This window comes from Elgaria multicarinata, chromosome 2 (assembly GCF_023053635.1).
Source record: "Elgaria multicarinata webbii isolate HBS135686 ecotype San Diego chromosome 2, rElgMul1.1.pri, whole genome shotgun sequence".
NCBI classification, from domain to species: Eukaryota; Metazoa; Chordata; class Lepidosauria; order Squamata; family Anguidae; genus Elgaria; species Elgaria multicarinata.
The window spans coordinates 99,945,932-99,967,784 of record NC_086172.1 but is presented as its reverse complement, the minus strand read 5'-3'; the positions used below and the strand labels follow the sequence as shown (position 1 = coordinate 99,967,784).

At 39.5% G+C, this 21,853-nt stretch overlaps 1 protein-coding gene across 1 annotated transcript in view; it reads left to right on the top strand.

The window, feature by feature from the left end:
- Nucleotides 1–21,853, top strand: part of PPFIBP2 (PPFIA binding protein 2) — a 104,447-nt gene that overhangs the window by 59,399 nt on the left and 23,195 nt on the right. Inside the window, exons 6-14 of the mRNA XM_063118420.1 lie at nucleotides 693–875; nucleotides 5,234–5,326; nucleotides 7,474–7,582; nucleotides 9,254–9,286; nucleotides 12,197–12,258; nucleotides 14,600–14,675; nucleotides 21,239–21,324; nucleotides 21,419–21,459; nucleotides 21,638–21,706. Of these exons, the coding sequence (XP_062974490.1) occupies nucleotides 693–875; nucleotides 5,234–5,326; nucleotides 7,474–7,582; nucleotides 9,254–9,286; nucleotides 12,197–12,258; nucleotides 14,600–14,675; nucleotides 21,239–21,324; nucleotides 21,419–21,459; nucleotides 21,638–21,706 (752 nt within the window). The remainder of the gene's footprint in view (nucleotides 1–692; nucleotides 876–5,233; nucleotides 5,327–7,473; nucleotides 7,583–9,253; nucleotides 9,287–12,196; nucleotides 12,259–14,599; nucleotides 14,676–21,238; nucleotides 21,325–21,418; nucleotides 21,460–21,637; nucleotides 21,707–21,853) is intronic.

Sequence of the window (21,853 nt, the reverse complement as noted above, 5' to 3'; positions counted from 1 at the left end):
ACTTCAAAAATGATTGCACAGTTTTGTTATCCACACATGGTTTCAATTTTACAAGTGAGTCTTGAGTTGTCATAATGCATATTATTGTAAACCACGGTTTGTCATTCTGACCTCTGTGAGAAGGGAGGGGGAAATAGTGTTGATGTTGTTGATGTTTTGAAGTGCAGTAAAGAGAAATATAACTTATGGAGTAGTCCCTGTAGTTTCAATCACAACTATTTTTCAGAACAAAAACACTTTACCACCTGTCTTAGGTAGGGTGACCATATGAAAAGGAGGACAGGGCTCCTGTAGCTTTAACAGTTGCATAGAAAAGGGAATTTCAGCAGGTGTCATTTGTATGCATGTCGCACCTGGTGAATTTTCCTCTTCATCACAACAGTTAAAGCTGCAGGAGCTATACTGCAGCTATACTGTGAACAGATTTAAAAGAGGGCAAGGCACCTGCAGCTTTAACTGTTGTGATGAAGAGGAAATTTCACCAGGTTCTCCATATATACAAATAACACCTGCTAAAATTCCCTTTTCAGTACAACTGTTAAAGATATAGGAGCCCTGTCCTCCTTTTCATATGGTCACCCTAGTCTTAGGTATCACTTGAATTCTCTTTTCAGATTCTTATAAATGTCACTTTCTTTGTTTCATTCCATGTTATCTCCAGTCTTCATTTTCTTTCTTCCTCTTTTATATAGTCGGTAGTGAACCTGATCAGTGAACTGCAAGAACAGATGTGTAGACTGCAGCTGGAGATTAATAGTAAAATCCAGGAAAGAAAATACCACAGTAGGAAGCCAAATATGGCAGCAGTTGGTTCCCAAGATAGCACTGAATCGGTGATAGAGATCCCTACAGAGAAGAATTGCTCTCAGTGTGATGTATGGGGAGCAAATGTTAGCCTGAGTCTGTGCATTGCCCCATTTCAAAGACCAAACTAAACACTACTAACCAGAGCTTGCTGTGTGATCAATTGGTATTAATTTGTGTGACTTTTTCTAGAGAGAGTGCTGTGTTTAATAATAAACCAAGAGGCTAGTTTTGTTTGTTATTCTGCCCAGTTCAAAGCCACGACAATGTGCCATGACTGACTCCCAGTTGTAAAACAATTCTTTCTCCTGCTTATTCTTGGGAGGATTTTTGTCAAAGCTGTGTCAAATTTGAAGGGCAGAAGCCACGACTGCCTAAACCAGGGTTCTCCAAAATTTTTGGAAAAAGTGCTATAGGCACCAGCACAAATTAGCAGCTGTAAGAGTGGTGGAGAGCCAGTCACAAAAATGTGAATGTGCACCCTGCATTTGTGCTACTCAAAGCTCCATCTGATGAGTGTTTTACTGCACGCTCGTTACTGGGCACTCACGGATTGCTCACATGTCGTTGTTTGCCTCTCGCATGACTTCTGGCCTTCCTTGCACCACAAAAAAACCCCAGAAAAAGTCTGGTTGCTGCTTTCTCCTGCCGGACTGAATGGGCCTCGTTACTTCCTGTTATCAGGGAGCAATGACAGAGAAGTGATGGGAGCCATGTGTTTCTACCTAGATGTGATGGGGCTATGCGTCTGGCTCTACTCTCTGTTTTTCTCAAAGTCTTTCTTTTTATCATTTTTATCTCTGGATCTCCTTTCTCTCCCTCTCCTTCTCTCTCTCTCTCCTTCCCTCCCTCTCTCGTCCTTCTTTCTTTCCTTGTCTCTGTAATTTCTCTTTCTTTCCTTCCTTCCTTCTGGCTGCTGCCCCTCTCTCTCACTTTCTGGCTCCCCACCCCTATCCCTCTTTTCTTTGCTCTCCTGGCTCATCTCACCCGCCCCCCCCTTCCAGCCCCATGCAAGTGAATGGAACAATTTTTCCATTCAGTTACAAAGAGCGAGGAAAAGCCCACCCGGCCAAAAATTGTCTGGAGGAGGCAGAGGTCACCCACTACCAAGGACCCTGGTGCTCTTTGGTGGAGGGTGCACTTTTCTCTGTCTCTAGCCATTTTTTTGGCAATGAGAACTTTTTTCCTCCTGCACAAGTGAATAGAGAAATCACTATTCCTTGCAAAGGGGGGAAACTATATGTTGCCTCAGCCTGGCCTTGCAGACACAAAAGCACCAATGGGAGATTTCTGACTTAAACTGTGATGTGGCTAGTCTTAACATCAAAGATAATTATCATGGTAGTCCACCATAGTTTAGATGTGTTCTGAAGATTATTTGGTGAGACTCTGCCTCCCTAAATGCAAGTTGTCTGAAGTTAGTTGTGGATTACATTGCTAATCTGTGTTGTACGTGCAACTGGGCTGGCAGAAGTGGACTTCCCAGTCCCCTCCTTCCCATTGCAGCTCCTTCAGCTCCCTTAAAATGCTACACAGGGGTAGCATTGAATGGGGTGATCTGTGGTATATTGTTTGTGCTCCTCAGAAGGAGCACTTCTAAGAAGGCTACATGCTAAGGAGTGCAAAAACTGGGCAGCCACATAAAGGGTGAGGTGATCCCTAAGGTAATGTGGCCTCAAGTTATTTAGGACTGTATGTTAATAAGAACACCTTGAAGTTTTTCCGATAGCTTATTGGAAGCCAGTACTGTTCTTTTAGCAGAGGTATAATACGTTGTCAAAAAGAGACCCCTGTTAGTAGCTTCATGGCTGCATTCTGCATCCGCTGCAGCTTCCGAACCAAGCCCAAGAGTAGCACCACATAGAGCACATTGCAGTAATCAAGTCTTGAGCTTACATTGAAAGCTTATGGTAGTCAGTGGTGAGGGATCGTGGGAACTGTAGGCCACAACATCAGAAGGGCCACAAGTTGACCACCTCTCTAGGGCCATGAATAAATTTCTAGCTACAGTTCTCCATTTAAGAAAGTGAGCTTTAGAATGTCTTAATCATAGGCGTATGATTTTTGTTCATTGTGTGCATTCTAAGAGGATCAAGTGAGTGGTGGAAGGGGGGAAGCCACAGTCAGGGCTCCATCGTGTATTTCTTTGTTTAAACCCCATATATTTTGATTGCTTATCCTGTGAAACAAGCACTTCAGTAAAGGCTTTTTGGAATTTATAGAACAAACCTTCACTGTGTTTGATCAAAAAACACTTCACATGTCAGGCTGAAAGCTACTTTGGTTAAGCTGATGAAGTTGAACAGAAGAGGAATGACATTGGTATGCCTAACATAAGCTCATTTTAAGACTTATTACTAGCTCGGTTTGTTCAAGTTGCAGTGTTGTCTTCTGAACTTTGCAGAATCACATTTTAGAATTGCACTTTTTTTTTCATAATTTGCTGTCTCCTTCTTCCCTGTAACTCTGCCTTCCATTAAATGTATCATATATTTTTATTGCCTAACACTGGCAGTAGAACCATGCTAGAAGAAATTGACCCAAACAATTTCATATTCAAGCATATATGAAGAGGAAAGATATGATGTGGAAAAAATAAAAAAGGGGGGAAATAAAAAAATCAGTTTCATAGCCCATCAATTTAAAAGCAGCTGACTCTGCTAGTTTGGATTCTTTTTTAAACTCCAGTGTGATAACTGTTTAATGCTGATTCTGGCTTTTGCCCTGTCCTAGCAATTCCTCAGTATTTTGTCAAATACTGACCAGTGCAATGATGGCTTTTATTTAATAATAATAATAATAATAATAATAATAATAATAATAATAATAATAATAATAATACAGCTTTCAGCCATAGGCTATCTTGAGGAGATTAGAGATATCAAAGAAATGCCTGTTTCATTTGAGATGAAACTATTTGTTCATGACAAATATTGCCCCTATGAAACTTCCTACTGCATCCTTTCATATTCTAGCAATAATATGAGGAGTGGGATACAAAATGAGGCAAAAATGTTATCCCATTCAGAATGAAGGCAGGACGCATTTTGCTTGTTTTGATTTGGCTCTGTGATGCCATCACATAGACAAATCTCATTGGCTATGTTGTGCTTTGATGCTATGCTGGCTGCATGATCTGTGATTGGCACTGATAAGGGTTGCCTCCAAACCATGATTCTTCTTTGTGGTCGCTGTGAATCACACATATGGGCCCTGTGCGGATCCTCGTTCAGGAAACTTCTATAACTGCGGGCTGTAATGTGCCCTCCCCCGCTGTCCCAGTGGTCATGTCCCTAGTGGGTTCCTGCTTATTCCCTCAGTTCCCTTTTGCCTACCAATATGGCGCTTCTTTGGGAACTTCTCTCATTGTTTACTTTTTTAAAATCAGATATTATGACTGCTGAGAATTTTCTTCTTCTGCCCTTATCTTTCTGTTTTCTCATTATTTTCTTACTATTACAGTTTTCCTTTATTGATTTATTCATGATCTCTGTGATCACCTGAGAGTATATAGGCCTTGAGGAATCCCGTTTTGTCAGCCTCCAGTAAGCCAACTTAGTGCTCACCCACATGTGTGGTGCACAGAGACCACAAAGAGGAAATACAGGTTGCTTACCTGTAGCTGTTTATTAGAGTGTTCATCTGTGACTTCACACAACTAGGGGTGAACGAATTCACCCTTGCCTGCCTTAGTGGACCCTCGCCCCATCACCACTATCATCCACAGCCGCTCACTGTGCTGTGCGAATCTCTTCGGAGAATTGGCCCAGTGAGTGCTCAGCAGTCACCTGCCCTGGCTGTCGAAATTGCGCGTTTCCCCCTGTGCTGATGGTGGCTGCCTTTGACGCAGAGGGTGAAAGTGCTCGATTTTCAGAGGCTCCAGAAATTGCACACTTCCCCCCGCTGCGTTAATTGTGGCTGCCATTAACACATGGGGGGAGTGTGTGATTTCAGCAACCACGGCAGGCAGCTTCTGAGTGTTCGCAAGGACCTCTTGAACACACAGCCATGCTTATACCGAGTGCACTCGATTGGGCCCAGGGGACTCCTGGACCTAGTCAGGCACTCGGACTTGGAGAATAGGTGGAACCCGATAGGGACGTGTGTCCTGGGATCAATGGGGGGGGGATGCTTACCGATAATTCCTCATCAGTAGATGTCTCCTGAATTGGGGCTCCATGGAGGTACAGAGCCCATATGTGTGAATGCACAGATGACCACTCAAAAAACTGCAGTTACAGGTAAGCATCCTGTCTTTCTTTATTGTTCTCATAAATAAAAGAACTTACTGTAGCAGGCTACCAGGTCAAAACAATTCTTACTGCAGTTTGCCCTAGGATGCCTTTATTTTAGAGATGATATTCACTATATAGTTTCACCAGTATGTCCAGTATCATGAGTAACATATTTGTCTTTTTTCCGTCTGCAGAATTTATTACAGGAACTGAAACACCTTAAGATTAAGGTTGAAGAGCTGGAAAATGAAAGGACGCAGTATGAATGGAAACTGAAAGCAACTAAAGTAAGTAGCACAGAACCACTTTGCATATTATGCAAAGACAATCCAGGTTTGCCATAGAATGACCATTCAGGAGAGAACTGCAACCCTTACTTTAAAATGTAAAGCTCTGCATATACAAGAAGAAGCAATTTGTTAAACCCAATGCATTTTGAACACAGTTCTTCCTCAGGGAAACGCTTGAACGACAAAGAGCTCTATCAGACGGGGGCGTGGAACCACGCTTCCCTAGCGTCGCTTCTCCACCCTCGCTTTTGTTGCTCAATACTTCCTCTTTCTCAGAAAGAGGAAAGGAGAAGTAAACAACATGCCTGTGGCCCATTCAGTGGGCCGTTTTCATTATGCCGCTTCTCCTGCACGCAGCAGGAGACAGTGTCAAGTTCCACCTCTAAAAATAATTCAGACTTACTGGGGTCTTTTTTATTGTGGGAAAAAGGCTAGAAGGGGTGGGAGATGCACGGGAGGTGAATGACGTCATGAATTAGACCTAAGAAAATCCGTGAGCACCTAGTAACGAACGTGCAATAAAACACTCATCTGATGGGGCTCAAATTTCCACTTGGTATCTGCATACTGTTACCATTGAACATAAATTAGTATTGGCTTTATTTTGTTCTTTAAAACATGTATATGTTGTTAGTGATGAGTTCAATATGCATATTATAGTGCCGGAGCATACATAAATGTATGTAGCCCATATCCTAGCATATAGTTATGTCCTATCACCAGTTGGTCTGGGCCTGAGGTTCAAGACAAAAGCCATCCTTTAAACTCCTTGAGCAAAATCATTCCTAGCATTAAGAACAGCTGCCAGCAGACAGGGAAGCAAGAGAGCACCTACTTTATCAGATAATTGATCCACCTGCTTCAGTATTGTCTATACTGACTGGCAGTGGCTCAACAGGGCTTCCAGCATCAGTCTTTTCCAGGGTTCTAGGACCTTCTGCTTGCCAAGTATGTGCTCTACTGTGAGCCTTTCTCTACTGGCAAAAGGGAAGCAGGAACTGCCCTCCACAATTGGAATAGTAGTTTCGCTTATTCTCTATCAAAACAGGGACACCTTAAATATGCAAATCCATTAAGCAGATCTTTCAACATCTTTTTTTCTCTATAACACCAAGAGGGTCTGATTCAGAGAAATGATGATGACTGAAAGAGTATTTCCCTAATCTAAACCTGCTCCTAGTCCCACATTGGTGGTGGTAATTCGGATACAAGTAAAGATGTTGCATTCCTCCCCAGAACGGCTGCTAGGAACTTGGGAGAAAAAAGGTTAAAGGCTGTCCTTGAAACTGCTGCTTTGATCAAATTTGGACTCTCCTGTTTTAAAGTGGACAAGGTGGTATGGGGGAGATAAAAGTGGGGAGTTCTGATCTGAAATCTCCTTCTTCACATGGTATTTGATCCAGCACAGATAGGGTGACCATATGAAAAGGAGGACAGGGCTTCTGTATCTTTAACAGTTGCATAGAAAAGGGAATTTCAGCGGGTATTATTTGTATAAATGGAGAACCTGGTGAAATTCCCTCTTCGTTACAGCAGTTAAAGCTGCAGGAGCTACGTATACTAGAGTGACCAGATTTAAAAGAGGGCAGGGCACCTGCAACTTTAACTGTTGTGATGAAGAGGACATTTCACCAGGTTCCCCATATATACAAATGACACCTGCTGAAATTCCCTTTTCAATACAACTGTTAAAGATACAGGAGCCCTGTCTTCCTTTTCATATGGTCACCCTAAGCACAGAGAAATCCAATGGGATTGAACCAAAGAATGCAGTTTCTATGAAACTGCAATCTATCCCCTCTTCATAATCAATCCACGCAAAAGGAGAATTATTCCTGTTAATTTGTTTATTTTCTTTCCTGACAAGAATGATCTGCCCTCACACTGAGATAAACAACACACTCCCACAATCTCTACATACACTGGCTATTTTGCTAACTTTAGGGTGCACTACTATCAGGAAAAAATTGCTTACCCCTCCGAATGGAAAGAGAAGCTTCTATTTCTAGTTTCATGTGGTGCAAAAAAAATATGGGGTGGGGAGCTGTTTTTAATATGCTTTAGAGGAAATCATCCATAGTGATTCTTTGTATTATTTCTTTGCAGGAGACAAAGAGAAATCTAATGTTAATCTGTTCTTTCAGGCTGAAATAGCACAGCTTCAGGAACAGCTAGCTCTAAAAGACTCCGAAATTGAACGATTACAGAGTCAAATCTCAAGGACGTCAGCAAATAATGAAATTGCAGAAAGAGGTAACAATATAGAGATGCAGAAATAACAAAGTTGATTATTAAAATATTTGTTTTTATTTCTGTTGCTCCTAAACTTGCCCATTTTGACTTTAACGATAAGGTGTGGATTGGTAGATTTAGAAATGCAAAAGATTTGTTAGGAAGTAAGTGTCCATGGCAGAGATTGATCACTGTTATTATTAGTAGGCTGTTTTTCTCGGTTATCCAAACTGATTGCGATCAACTTTTATACAAAGTTCTTTTAAAGCCTTCTTTAAAAGAACTTCTAAAGCCATGAAACAGTTTCATCTCTGTATCCTGATCAGATTATTTTCTAGCAATTCTTGAGGGTACAAATTGGTTTACTATAATTACTACTTGAATTCTCACAACAACCCTGTGAGGTAGTTTACCATTCCTATTTTACAGAAGGAAAGCCAAGACTTAAGTGAGATTTTACCCCAGCTCTCTCCTAGAAATCCAACAGTTTCTCATAGGGGAAAGACTAACCGTATAGGCCATTTCTACACCTGCCTTTTTCCCCGGGATCATCGTCCTGGGATCATCCCTGTCCATGCAAATGACATACAGGGGATTCCAGGAGCAGGCAGGGACAATCCCTCCATTTTCCTGGAATAATCCTTAGGTGTAGAAAGGTCCATAGAGAACATATTTTATTAACCGAGAATGAAGCCACATGCAATCTTGCTTTCCTTTCTGCCTTTATACCATTCCTCCCTTCCCTGTTATTGCCCTGCACATTTCATGACTTCACAGAACTGCAGAGATTGTTTTCAGTAAATGCAGTACACTTGTAATATGAACAACAGCTCATAAAAGATAAATACTAATAGACATTTGAAATAGGCAGCATTTATTAAGGCTACCTCTTAGTGATCAAAATTAATATGCTTTGTGCATTCAGTAGAATAATCCTTAAGGCTAAATCCTTAATTTCTTCCACCATTTAAAGTATGAATGACTGAATCTTTATTCTCCTATTGCATGGGCAGTAAAAATCAAACCATTTGTTTTTGCTTTCCAAAATGTAAATGACTTTTTATAGGTGGAATTTCTTCAAAGATGTCTTGACACACACTAGGAATTATATGGACTGGAGCTTTGATACTGATTTCAGTTATTTGTAGTGTTTGTGCATGTTTGATATAATAAGGTGTGCATGTATTACTAGTATATGTTACTTCTCTAACAGTAGTTGGAAATGTTAGCAAATTTGTTTCTTACTGAAGTCCATTGTACTATTTTTTGTTGATTCCAAAAGGAAGAAGGCCCAATTATTTTAAGTGCCTTAGCTTGCAATCCTAAACACATATCCTGGTGAGTAAGCCCCATTGATCTCACTGGGACTAACCTGTGGGCAAACACGCTTATAATTGCAGTGCAAGGCTGCAATCCCATACTCACTTGGAAGTAAGCCCCATTGAACTCAGTAGCACTTACTTCTGAGTAAACATGATACGATGGTGCTGTAAATAAGGCAAAAATGGACTTAGTAGTGTTGTCTTAACATTTAGTATTGTTATTGTCAACTTTTGAGAGCTGGTAGAGATCAGTAGTAATGTCAAGGTCTACCTCCTATTATTGAATGTATATTATGATGAAATTGCATATAGGATCTAATCTGTGTTTCTTCCACGTACCTTATGTGACTTTCTCCATTTCCTATCGTAGAGGAAGTTTATAGGCGAAGGCTAAAAGAAAAACGTAAGCCCTAAGATTTCACTTTGTTACCTTTCACACACAAATTATAGCTAAAGTGCACTTCTATAGCAATAATCATTCAATGTGCTCTATATTTGGCTGCTGAATCATAACACACAGGATGAATATCTCACTGCTTACAGCAAACAGACAGCTATTAGAATGGCTTACATTCGTACAGTCAGATTTATTATCTCAGACAGACAAAAAAAAATCTTAGGGTTGCATAAGTTAACCAAAATGGGCTTTTTAGTAGGCTCTGTCAAGGCCGGTTGACTCCAGAGACAAGCAAAGTAAGCAAAATATTTATTTATTTATTTATTTATTTATTTAAGTATTTTTATGCCGCCATTCAGCCAAAAAAGGCTCTCATGGCGGCTTACAAAAGTATTTCTTGACATATGGGTTGGGGGGGGCATTGTGCACATGTGTTTATTCCTTTGTGGTTTTGAAAAAAGGGGTTACTCTAAAATATGACTTGACATTTTGAATATTTCTATTTTAATCATGGAGAGACACCCCCATATGCTAATTTAGCTCTTTTTGGAGAAAATAAGAAAAAAATAAGAAAACCTTGACATGTTTTTTTTAAAAAAATGTCTAATAGTGGTAATGAAACATAGTCCAAAGCCTAAAATGCAGAAAATGTGGTTTTCCCTCCTTTATGCCTGTCTGGTTGCTTGTGCATTGCTGGCTGTTTTGTGTCACTTTGGTTTTTGTCCATGCCACATCTATATCAAAATGCTCGCAGCTGTCAAAGTGTAATTAAAATACATAACCTACTAATTGTTACACTCCTATTATTAGCTTTTACAGCACTTTGGTAAATTAATTAGAATTGAGAACTGAATTTCTGCTTCTTAAAAAAAACTGAAAATAGATACCCTCTCCTTCCTCTGCTAATATTTTTTTCAACACTAATTCTTTCTTTTACATTGTTTCCTTGTGTGTCACATTACCATCTTTGCAAATTATTCTTTTCAAACCTGAATAAATTGAGTCACTTTTCATTAAAAAGAAAAGCATAGGATTCATCAAAAAATCATTTTAAATGCCTATACATATGTATCGCTTGGACAACTGTAATCAAATCAGCCCCTACATACATCACCAGCTGTATCTTCTTCCCAAGCACAGGGCTATTAGGTGCATTGGCTCTCAAGTTAGTTTCATACCTGCAGCGAAGACTAATCCACCCAGTAGACACATACAAAAGTTTAAGCACTTGCCCACAATCCCAAGTGTCTTTCAGTTTGAAGGGCAGCTCCTCTCTGCAAGTTGTATATTCTGTTAAAGACTTACGTTCACTACAGAAATCTACCTGAGTCTGCTATGAAAGTTTGAGGTTAAAACTGAAATTTTGCATATTGGAGAAGGAGAGAGTGAGCCATAAAGCAATCACAGAGTAGTTGGAGATAGCCCTAATTTTTAAAAATGTGTCTGGTAAGTTTGCTTTAGTGAACGCTAGTGACAAAATCCAATGTCACGTGAGCAGACATCTGCTCATGCAACAGGACTACTCTTCTTCCACTTATTACCCCATGCCCTCCCAGCTGCTCTGGAGGGTCCTCCAGCCATTCCATCTATGGTGACCATTCTGCCGGTAGATGGACTCTATTGGATTTCATCCAATGAATTTTGCATTATTTGGTAAATAGTGAGATGAATATTGGTAGGAACTATAAAGAGAAACAAAATCAAAGTTACACCAATTAATACTGTTAAAGCTTCTGCCTTTTCAAGTGATGTTATGCTATTGACCATTTAGGGGAAGTTTTAAAGGGAATCTATTAATATTTTATTTTAAATAATGAGATGTATACAGAACTATTTTTTGTCAGTAGGTAATTGCTTTGGTTTTGAAACCAGCCATCTAGGTAGGTATAGCGTTTAAAATATTGCTATTTTATTAGAAACAAAACAAAACAGTTTTTGCAACCCATTCTAGAATGGATGGATTGTGTGTGTGTGTGTGTGTACGCACACACACACATAGTTTGTTTTGCTGGGAATAATTCAGTTTACTTCTCTAAACACTGTCTCAGTCTTTGGGGGGGGGGAATATATTTTCACTTCAGTATTCAGGAAAAGAAACTGTTGCCCTGTCTGTTTCCATTGTTCATGCCATACCTGAGCATCAGAGCACTTGATTCAGGCTGAAGGCCAGTGCCTAGACCTTAAGAAAGAATAGTCTTCTCCCACATAAATTTCTTTGCATATTAAGGTCATCACTGGAATTTCTCCTCTATCACTTGAGGCCCTTCTGAGCTTGTGTGGTGACTACTAGGAAGAGGGCCCTCTCAGCTGTGTTGCTGTTGGAACGCCTTCCACAGTCAGGCTTACCAGATAACGACACCTCTAAACTTACATTCCTTTTAAAATTCTGAGTGAACTCTTTCTTCTGCTGCTGAGTTTTTATTGTTCTACTGCATCTTAGTTATGTGCAGAAGTTTTCTTGTGGAAGGGGCCTTTCCACCCCCTCCTCCCCAGGGCAGAGGTGGCTTGCAAAGTCTTCAGCTCAGTCTGCCTCCAAACCATTGCTAATTGTTGTTGTTGTTGTTGTTGTTGTTCATCCTGGAAGTGTGAAACTGAAGGGTGGCAAATACATTTCTAAAGGGGAAAAATTATGTAGAAGGTTGTGGAGGTTCCTTTCAATTCATCCCAAGAAACTTTTGCTGTGGTGTGAAAAAACTCATCAGATGAAATTGGGACCTAGTTCACAGGATCTACTTACCATGTTAAGCAAGGGGAGGGAGGAGGCTCCATGGGGTTTTATTTATTTATTTTGGTTGAGAAGTTTGCCTAAATTATTTTTGCTATTGCAGCCTGATACAATCGTTGTATTGTCTATCATCTTGGCTGATGACAATATATGAGTATTTTTTCCCTCCTAACTTCCAAAACTTATTTTAGATCAAGAGGTCCAACGTTTGAAAGTAGGAATGGAATCATTATTATCTGCAAATGAAGAAAAGGTGAGAGGGCAATTCAAATCTTATTTTGATGGTAATGAGAATAGACCATATACATTCTGACCTTCCAAATGCATGTGTCCATCATGTTCTCCCCCAGCTTTTCTACACTGCTTGCAAGCTCCAAGAGAGCTTCCACTTTGATGGTGTTTTAGCGGAGCTGCAATTAGGGATCTGCCACTTACCAGCAGAAGCAGGACTCTCCCTATCACCTGGGTGCCATTTCCTGCCCCTCTTCTGAACGAAGGCATGCTAGTTATCATGAATTTATAATCCAGTAATTAATTCAAGCTTTTTAAAATAATCAACAATTACCTCAAATCATAATAACATGAAAATTGCTACATAATAATAAAGCATAATATTTTGCTTAATTTAATGGAGTAATTTGAATATACCTGGTGCTCTTACTGTGCTTGCCATATGCCTCAGACTAGGAGAAAAAGAGAATTAAAGGGGAAGTTGGTAGTATGCCAGAGATATTTATTCTTTGCCCAGCACTGGGAAAATTGCAGCTTTTACCCATCGTATCCTGGAGGATATCTAGTTTATTAGGCTATAGGCCCAAGTGTCCTAAACTTTCCCATGACTCACATTTTGTAGTCACACCTATTTTCAAGACGGAAGTGCCATGGTGAGAATTTAATCATAAGATAGCTTTGACCCCTCTCAACTTTCTGTTACTGGAAGTGACACAAAGCAGGTGGTGTCCCATGAAAGGTGAAAAAAGTATGGCTGGTCTCCATTAACAGGGTGCAAATATGTAGGCTGGCTATCACACCAAGAGTATTTCCTACCACAGAGTATGTATAAGATCCTATCCCTGTAAGATCAACAGCAGCATGACTTTGAGAAATTCTGTATGTAGGGGAGATAAGGCTCTCTTTTTTTATGATTTGTTTATATAACATGGTATCCGGATGCAGCAATAACATGACATTCCAAAACAGATACAGAGAAGAAAGGGGTTATCATTTTGCTTTCTGCCGACTAGGTAGGGAATTTTACTGGAGACTTCTATTGCTGTTCTATTTCGAAGACATTATTTTGTAGCAGAAGGGGCTGACTTAGAGTGAAGTATCCCAAGCATTCTTGCAAATGGTCTGGTTACTAAGGGCAGTTTGTGCAAACTTTCTGTAAGATGTTTGCTTCTGAGTGTATATTGTTTTAGGAGAAAGGAAACAGAATGAAATCTTATGCCAAAACAACTTTGAACAGTTATATGCCTGATCTACAACTTATTTTCATAGTTAATTCACCACACTGGCCTTGCATTTTTCCAGTCGCGTATTTTTTAAACACATCTCTCTCTTCTCAGCCTATTGTTTAGGCCATTCCATATGATTCTGCTGCCCCTTATGCCTGGAACGCTCTTCCAAAACATTTGAGAACTACATGTTCAACCGCAGCTTTTAAAGCTCAGCTAAAAACTTTTCTTTTTCCTAAAGCTTTTAAAACTTGATTTTGTTCTGACTTTATACTGTTAGTTTTACCCTACCCAGTGCCTGTTTACCCTACCCTGTGCCTGTTTGCATTCTCTTCCCCTCCTTATTGTTTTATTATGATTTTATTAGAATGTAAGCCTATGCGGCAGGGTCTTGCTATTTACTGTTTTACTCTGTACAGCACCATGTACATTGATGGTGCTATATAAATAAATAAATAATAATAATGATTGTTTCTGTTACTTGTTTGTTGAACAGGATCCAAGAGGTTTACCCTCAGCGTTATTTATTTATTTATTGCATTTATATACCGCCCCATAGCCAAAGCTCTCTGGTGGTTTACCAAAGTTAAAACCAGTAAACATTAAAAAAATACAAAGTTTAAAAACATAAAAAGCATAAAAACAGCAGTATCCTTATAAAATGCTACTATAGCATTTTACTATAGTAATGCTACTATAGCAGGGATGGGTATTATTATTATTATTATTATTATTATTATTATTATTATTTTGCAAAGGGAAATACAATCCTTCTATCAATGAACACATCCATTAATGTTGCAAGTGCTATTTTAATAGTTTTTTGTGATTGTTCCAAGTAGACCTCATCTCATTAAAATAACAGGTAAAGATCATTTTATTATTTTCCACACCCATTTTGATAGAGAAACTAGAGGTGTGCTGAAAAATTGGGGGCAGCTAAGGTGAGGTAGAAAACGGGGCAATTTTTGCCCATATTGTCAAATGTGTCTGCAAAATGATTCCGTGACACGCTTTTTACAATCAGCAAAATAAATATCTCAGCACCACAATCCTTGTGAATTCCTATGCTAGCTACGAAGATGGTGTATATTACAATCTGCCTTTCTTACTGCTTTTCTCTTTATTTCTTTTTAGGACCGCCGGATAGAAGAGTTGACAGTTTTGCTAAGCCAGTACCGCAGGGTGAAAGAGATCATGATAGCAGTTCAAGGTATAATTAGAGGATATTACAGTGGATAGAAGGTCTTCTAAAATTCTATGACCCATTTTAATGAATAGTCTTATTTAATACTCAAAATAGGGTCATGAGGTGAAACAGACAGCCCATATCAAAATACTTAGATCATAACATACAGAAGGTTTGACTGCGTGGACCCCTTATAAAAGTTGTGGCATCTACAAAACTGCCAGCGTTATGCACAACTGCTGGACCATTCAGAAGTGGCAACCCTCCAGAACGCTTTTTCAGGACCAATAATGATGTCCTAGGGTTTGTTTGATTATTTATTTATGACACTTGCATACCACTGAATATAATAAAATCCCTCAGCAGTTCATAATAAAAATTAAAATACAGTAAAAACGCAACATTAAAACACTTCCAACTACGGTAAAGCCATTCAAGCAGCCGTAAAGTGGAGTGGCATGATTAATTAATTTACTTACAGTTCAGGAAAAGCCTGGATGAACGGGTGTGTTTTCTGGAGGCGCTTAAAAGACGTCACATTTTCTGCTTTCTGAATTGCTTGAAGGGAGGGTTTTTCCAAAGGGTAGGTTACATGGATGAAACAAGCAGCATCTGTTGGGGAATACTGTATATAATTCCAGACTGTCCAATCTGACAAACTACAGAAGCACTATGCTGAGGGAAAACATCTTGGATGGTCTTCTTTTTGGAGGGGTCAGACCCTATACACCCCCAGCAGTTGTGCATAAGACTGGCAGTTTTGGAGATGCCACAACTTGTCATTCCTTGTTTTACAATAGCTTTTAATATATGTCTATTACTGAATTCTTAAGCATAGAATACCTCTAAGTAATTAGGGGTTTTAGTATAGCTAATATATTCTAAGGCCCTTTCTACACCTAAGGGTTATCCCAGGAAAATGGAGGGATCATCCCTGCCTGCTCCCGGGATCCCCTGTGTGGCGTTTGGGATGCCACACAGGGATGATCCCGGGACGATCCTGTGATAAATGGCTGGTATAGACATGCCCTAAGACTCCACAATGAGCATTTATTAGTATATGGAGCAAATAGGGCTTGGGTACACAACCAGGAATATTACATCTTAATCACTGTAGTTCTTAAGCAACAGAAAACTATTTCCAGACGTTCCAAAATAAGCCTAGAGTGATGGTCGTTGGGATAGTTCAGTAGTTCATGAAAGTGGCTGCCCTGAGATAAATGATCCTTATTTTGCTGAACACAGACTTGGGAGAAGTAGCCCAAGGACCTCGCTTTTACTTCAGTGTTGTGAAACCTCTTGAATTACACTTCTGCTATTCCTTGCTTGGCATTTGTGTGGTAAGCATTGCCAGCACTTAGCCATTACAGTGTAGCCTGACATACTGAGTTCTTTTAAACCCTCATGTACATTCCTGGGTGCACTACATTGCTTCCTGGAGTACACACACACATACATATACATATACAGAGAGAGAGAGAGAGAGAGCGCAGAGGGCATGGGTAAGGCAGCCTGTCCACCTTGATCATAACTCTAGGCAATACTGAGCTTGATGGAGCAATGGTCTGATTTGGTATGTGGCCGCTGCCTATGTTCCTAAGGAGGTATTACTACATATATTCCCTGATTTCCATGGGATTCAGCAAAGCAGATAGAGCAAATTTACCTTCTACTAAAGCATAGCCATAGCTCAGGGCTATTTATCCTTATTAGGTCATGCAACTTTCTATCATTCTAAAGAATTATAAATTCACTAAAAAAAAAACGTTGTCTACTAAAGCATCTTTCCTTGCCTGACTTGACAACCACATGATATGTTATACTTCCTGTCTGCATTTATAATAACCTAGCCAAGAAGATAAGTGAACACAAAGAAAAGCAATTAACAAAAAAAATGACTTGAAGGATAGGGGCCAGCATCCTCTGAATACAATTTGACACAAACACACCCCCTTCGAAGGATACCTTCAACTCCGATGGGGGCTGCTCTTTTGCAGTTCAAAGGACCTGGGAGTGGGAGTAGGGAGAGGAAAAGATTTCCAGGGCCAATTTCCACCCCTTCAACTCTGATTTTTTTAAAGAGCTCTCAATTTTAAAGCTAAATAGGTTTCCCTATTATCATTACAGCTTTTGCTAAAGATGGGCTGTTTGCTGAGATGGTAAATATTGTTTGGAACACCAGAAGCTATCTTAAATCATCAAGTTTCCTATCATTTAATAATTATTCGGCCGGTGCCTGTCTTAAACCCCTTCTTTAGCTTTTCTTAAATATCAGGTCTAGCAAAAGGGCTATATTAAATTGCTGACCTTTTTCCAGGCTATGCAAAAGATATATGAAGAGCTGGAAGTAATTTTCCTCTTTTGTAACCTATCCTGCATTTCTCTCAGGATAATATCTGAAATTGATGGTATTAGGCAATATTTTATTCCACGAAGTAATATTTTCCAGTGACATAATGTAATTTTAAAGAGCTCACTTGCCACAGATTGCCACAGTGACCCAGTTTGCTATAATTAACTACAGAACATTTGGCTAATATGTGTAACACTGTCTTTACAGAACAATGTGAAAAATAAGTTGACTGCAGCTCTCACCCTCCTCACTCCTTTACATATTGGCTGCTTTTTGATGTCACTTTAAGCCCTGATGGGTTAATAAACTACTCACAGTAGGTTATTATGAAAATAAGCTACTGCTATCCCCTACACAATGAAACAACTAAGCTACTGTGAGTAGTTTATTAAGCTACTGTGCGTAATCTGAGTCGTCCCTCTGCCCTGCTGCAGTCCTCCTGTACCACCAGTAGCACTGTTTCACCTATTGACAACATCGCAGCTGCCTGTTTTAACCTTCCCTCTCATTAATGTAGAGATGTAGAGTAAAATACAGGGGCTTAATTCAGCACTTCCAGCATCACCCTGACAAGTGGGTAGAGGCTCTAAAGCATTGGAAGTTTGCAGAATCGGGACCAAACTTTATACACAGTCTCTCCTGGCAGGGACACACACGAGGCCCTATTGGAAAGTGTGCACTGATAAAGCCACACAGGCTAAAGCACCTTTTCGCCAAAAAGGGGGTGGTAGTTATAACACCATGGAAGTTTGCAGGAGAGGGACAAAACTTCATACACAGCATAACCTGGGCAGGGATACACACAAGGCAAAATGACAAGCTTGTGCAGCTGCCGCCACCCAACTGAGATGGTGTTTGACACTTGGGGAGGTTGCACGCTTGAGGAAGGGTTATGGTGGGGTCCGACTGCGAGCATAATCAGTTGCTAGGCGGATCATGGAAACAGATCTGCTGGCTGGAGGAAAGTGGTGACAGTGGTTTTGACCGCTCTTGCCAAGAGACTCTATTAGTGACCAAAATAACCTACTGTGACCACCACATGACATGAAAATCCATCATGGGTTAAATAACCCACTCTGCAGTATGTGGGTTATCAGAGTGGATTATTTTTATCAAATAAGGGGGTGTCTATACGAGGTCGCATTGGAGCCTCAAGACCCACTATCCCACACTTGCGTTCCTGCCGGTTGTCTCCATGGCAAGGAGTGAGCGAAGGGTTTGCCTCAGGAGCAGCAATTGCGCAGCACTGCATAGGTGCTGCAGCACACACCTCATATTTTTTTTAAAAAAAATAATCTCTTTTTTTAACCTTTAAGCACTTCTCCAGTGTGGCGTCCTTCTGCCCACACCTGAGAAGCGTGGAAGCATTTCAGCGGCAATTTGGCTCGCTGGCGTGCTTACTCCTCCCCCATCCTTCCTGTCCAGCAATGGCGACCAATCAGGGGTCGCCATTGGCCAGACACGCCTCCGAAGCAACCCCAGAGCAAGGTGACAGACGACAGATGCCATTGTCACCTCGCTGAAAGAGGGAAAAGTCAAGGTAAGTCCCCAACTTTTTAAACTCGGAGTATCAGGGGAAAGCCCTGGGATGGCTCGGCAATGGCTGCTGCATCATATAAAGGACCTAGTGCCACTGCGGGGCCACCCTGGGTCTTTCCCCTCATTAAGACAACCCCCGTGCCATCGTGGGTGAAAAAAATCCCATCCTGGCTTATTTAACCCATCCCGGCTTATCATAATGTCCAAACCCAGTCTTGCGCTAGAATCGAGAACTTGAACAAAACGCTGAAGTTGTAATACTGCCCAAAAGAAAAGTTTTAATTGAACACTACAGAAGTCATAAGTTAATCCCCTTTTGAAATAAATGATATATGCCAAAATGTGTGTTGCCTAATGCAGTTGCCTGCAGACACAGACATTCTGATCCCTGCCAAGTTTTATTGAAAAAACAAACGTAATAGCTTTTCATTCTAGTTTATGAAAAGCTTGCAGATATTTATGTGAAAAAAAATCCTTTTAAAAATAAGAATTTGGCAATTATCCCTCTTAAATCTACACCTTCCATACCGGGTGGGGGCAGGGGGGATTTGTTTGGTTTTTAAAGCGATGTTTTCTTCATTGGGTTCAAAAGCTATGTTGCTGTGCCATGGGATAGTCTATATTCTGGATTCCCAAAACAATGACAGAAAATGTTAAAGACAGCCTTTCTTTCTGATAATGGGTAACTAGATAAACCTGTGAATTTTCTATGATTTCTTAAGTAACCTCAAAAATACGTTTATATTGAGATTATTATAATATCCATATTTATTTCATTTTATTAGTAGACATATGGCAAACCAATTTAATCTTTAATCATTAATATTCCTAATACTTTCTTTTTGCTGGGACCATTATTAATGAGCTGTTTCATCAAAAAGCCCTCTGGATTCTGCATTAACTCGATATAATCTTCAACTCACAAGGTTTGGTCTGAAAGGTCTTGTTCTCATGGGAAGAAACTGTAATAATTTATTAGTTTCATGATCTTCTCTCTGTAAGTTCCTGAAGCCTTGCTTTGAACTTATACCGTTTTCAGTAACCATTTCTGGTACAGTTACCTTAAATCTAAGTTGTTGTTTGAGAATTTTGGGAGACTCACAAAATTGCATACCAATGTACAGTATCTCTCCTCTCTCATCTCACACTATTGCCCCGCTCGTGCTCTTCGCTCCTCTGATGCCATGTTTCTCACCTGCCCAAGGGTCTCTACTTCCCTTGCCCGGCTTCGTCCATTTTCTTCCGCTGCCCCTTACGCCTGGAACGCTCTTCCAGAACATTTGAGAACTACAAGTTCAATCGCAGCTTTTAAAGCTCAGCTAAAAACTTTTCTTTTTCCTAAAGCTTTTAAAACTTGATTTTGTTCTGACTTTATACTGTTAGTTTTACCCTACCCAGTGCCTGTTTGTTTATATTTATTTATTTATTTATTTATTTATTTATTACATTTTTATACTGCCCAATAGCTGAAGCTCTCTGGGCAGTTCACAAAAGAAAATGTTTACCCTACCCTGTGCCTGTTTGCATTCTCTTCCCCTCCTTATTGTTTTATTATGATTTTATTAGAATGTAAGCCTATGCGGCAGAGTCTTGCTATTTACTGTTTTACTCTGTACAGCACCATGTACATTGATGGTGCTATATAAATAAATAAATAAATAAATAAATAATAATAATAATAATAATAATAATATATGTTTTACTTATTTCAGTGTTTTGATTTGCAATAGGGGTCCTGCTTCATGTAGTAGGCTGCTTATGCGAGGCAGCTCTCCACTATATCAGTGGTTGAAACATCCAAAACTAGAAAGGGAGTTTGCATTGTGCTTACGATGTGGAATTATATCTGTGCAGTTGTGTTACATGGTGATGTTTTGTTTATGTTTTGTTTTTGTTTCATTTTACATCCTTTAACCATACTTATTTCTAAATTTTAATTTCCCATCCTGTTTGGAGAGAGAACTCTGCTTTACATGTCTTGAAAATGTAATACAGTATATAACTCCTGAACAAATTGCCATAATTTATTTTTAAAAATTATTAAATGTATTATTAAATGGATTATTAAATATAATTAAATATTCTTAATTATTTGCTGCACCTCATTGGCTTTGCCTGCTGCATTTTTTCTATATTGCAACGGCTTATAAATATTTGTTTATTATTGCATTTCTATACCACCCAATAGGTGAAGCTCTCTGAGCAGTTCACAACAATTAAATTCATAAAATACAAGACGATAAAATACAATATAAAAGTTCAAAACTGTAGTACAAAAAAAAATGAAAAATAACTAAATAGAAACCAGCAGCAGTGCAAAGATTTAAAATCTAGTGCCAGATTTAAAACAGGAACTGAAAAACTAAAATGCCTGGAAAAATAAAAAGGTCTTCACCTAGGGCCAAAAATAACACAGTGTAGGCATCAGGCGAGCCTCTCTGGGAAACTTATTTTATAACCAGGGTGCCACAGCAGAAAAGCACCTGTTCTTAGTAGTTATTTGTCTCAATTCCTTTGGTGAAGACTTCTGGAAAAGGATTTCAGAAGGTATCTTAGGCTCTGGACAAGTGTTTATGGAGAACTGGCTGTTTTTTTGAATTGGGCCTAAATATGTTTTGGCTTATGGTGTCTTTTTAAAAACAAACAAACGAAAAACCCTTCAACCATCCACAGTTTTAAATGTCACTCCTTCCAGGAACTTCAGAAAGAGTTTTGTCTGGTAGCAGTGAAGATGATATTGAGGCAACTTTACGAAAATGGAATCCCATGAATAAACCAGAGGTTGGTTGGTTCATTATTTCTTTTCTGAATTTGCAACAGAGATTCTGGGGGCTTTTTCTATGTAAGCAAATCCACATTTAAATGCTTTTTGCAGGTACCTCAAGGGGAATCAACCCAACCTATACTGGAAATCAGGCAAGAAAATATAGTATTTTTCTGTGTAAATCACTGTTGCTCTTAATATTCTGCTATGCAGAATATCATTTGTACTAACCATATACAGGCAGATGGGATGAAACATAATGGATATATAGATTTAGAATGTGCCTTAAAGCTTTCCCTTTAAAATCCGCTGTCTCTTTATGTTTAACAGTGAAAGCTCTCCAGTTCCTGCAAATAACCTCTTTTCGACAAATGGGGAAAGCCTGGAGCTCCGAAATAGGTGAGGAGAATAATCCATGAAAACTTCACAATCAAAGCATTTTTAATAGGAATCTTTTGTGGTTTACTCCCAAAGTAAGCAGTCTGTGGTTCCAGTTTAAAGGACACTGGGAATTCCAGTGCAAGTGAAAAGTTTTCCTAAATTCAG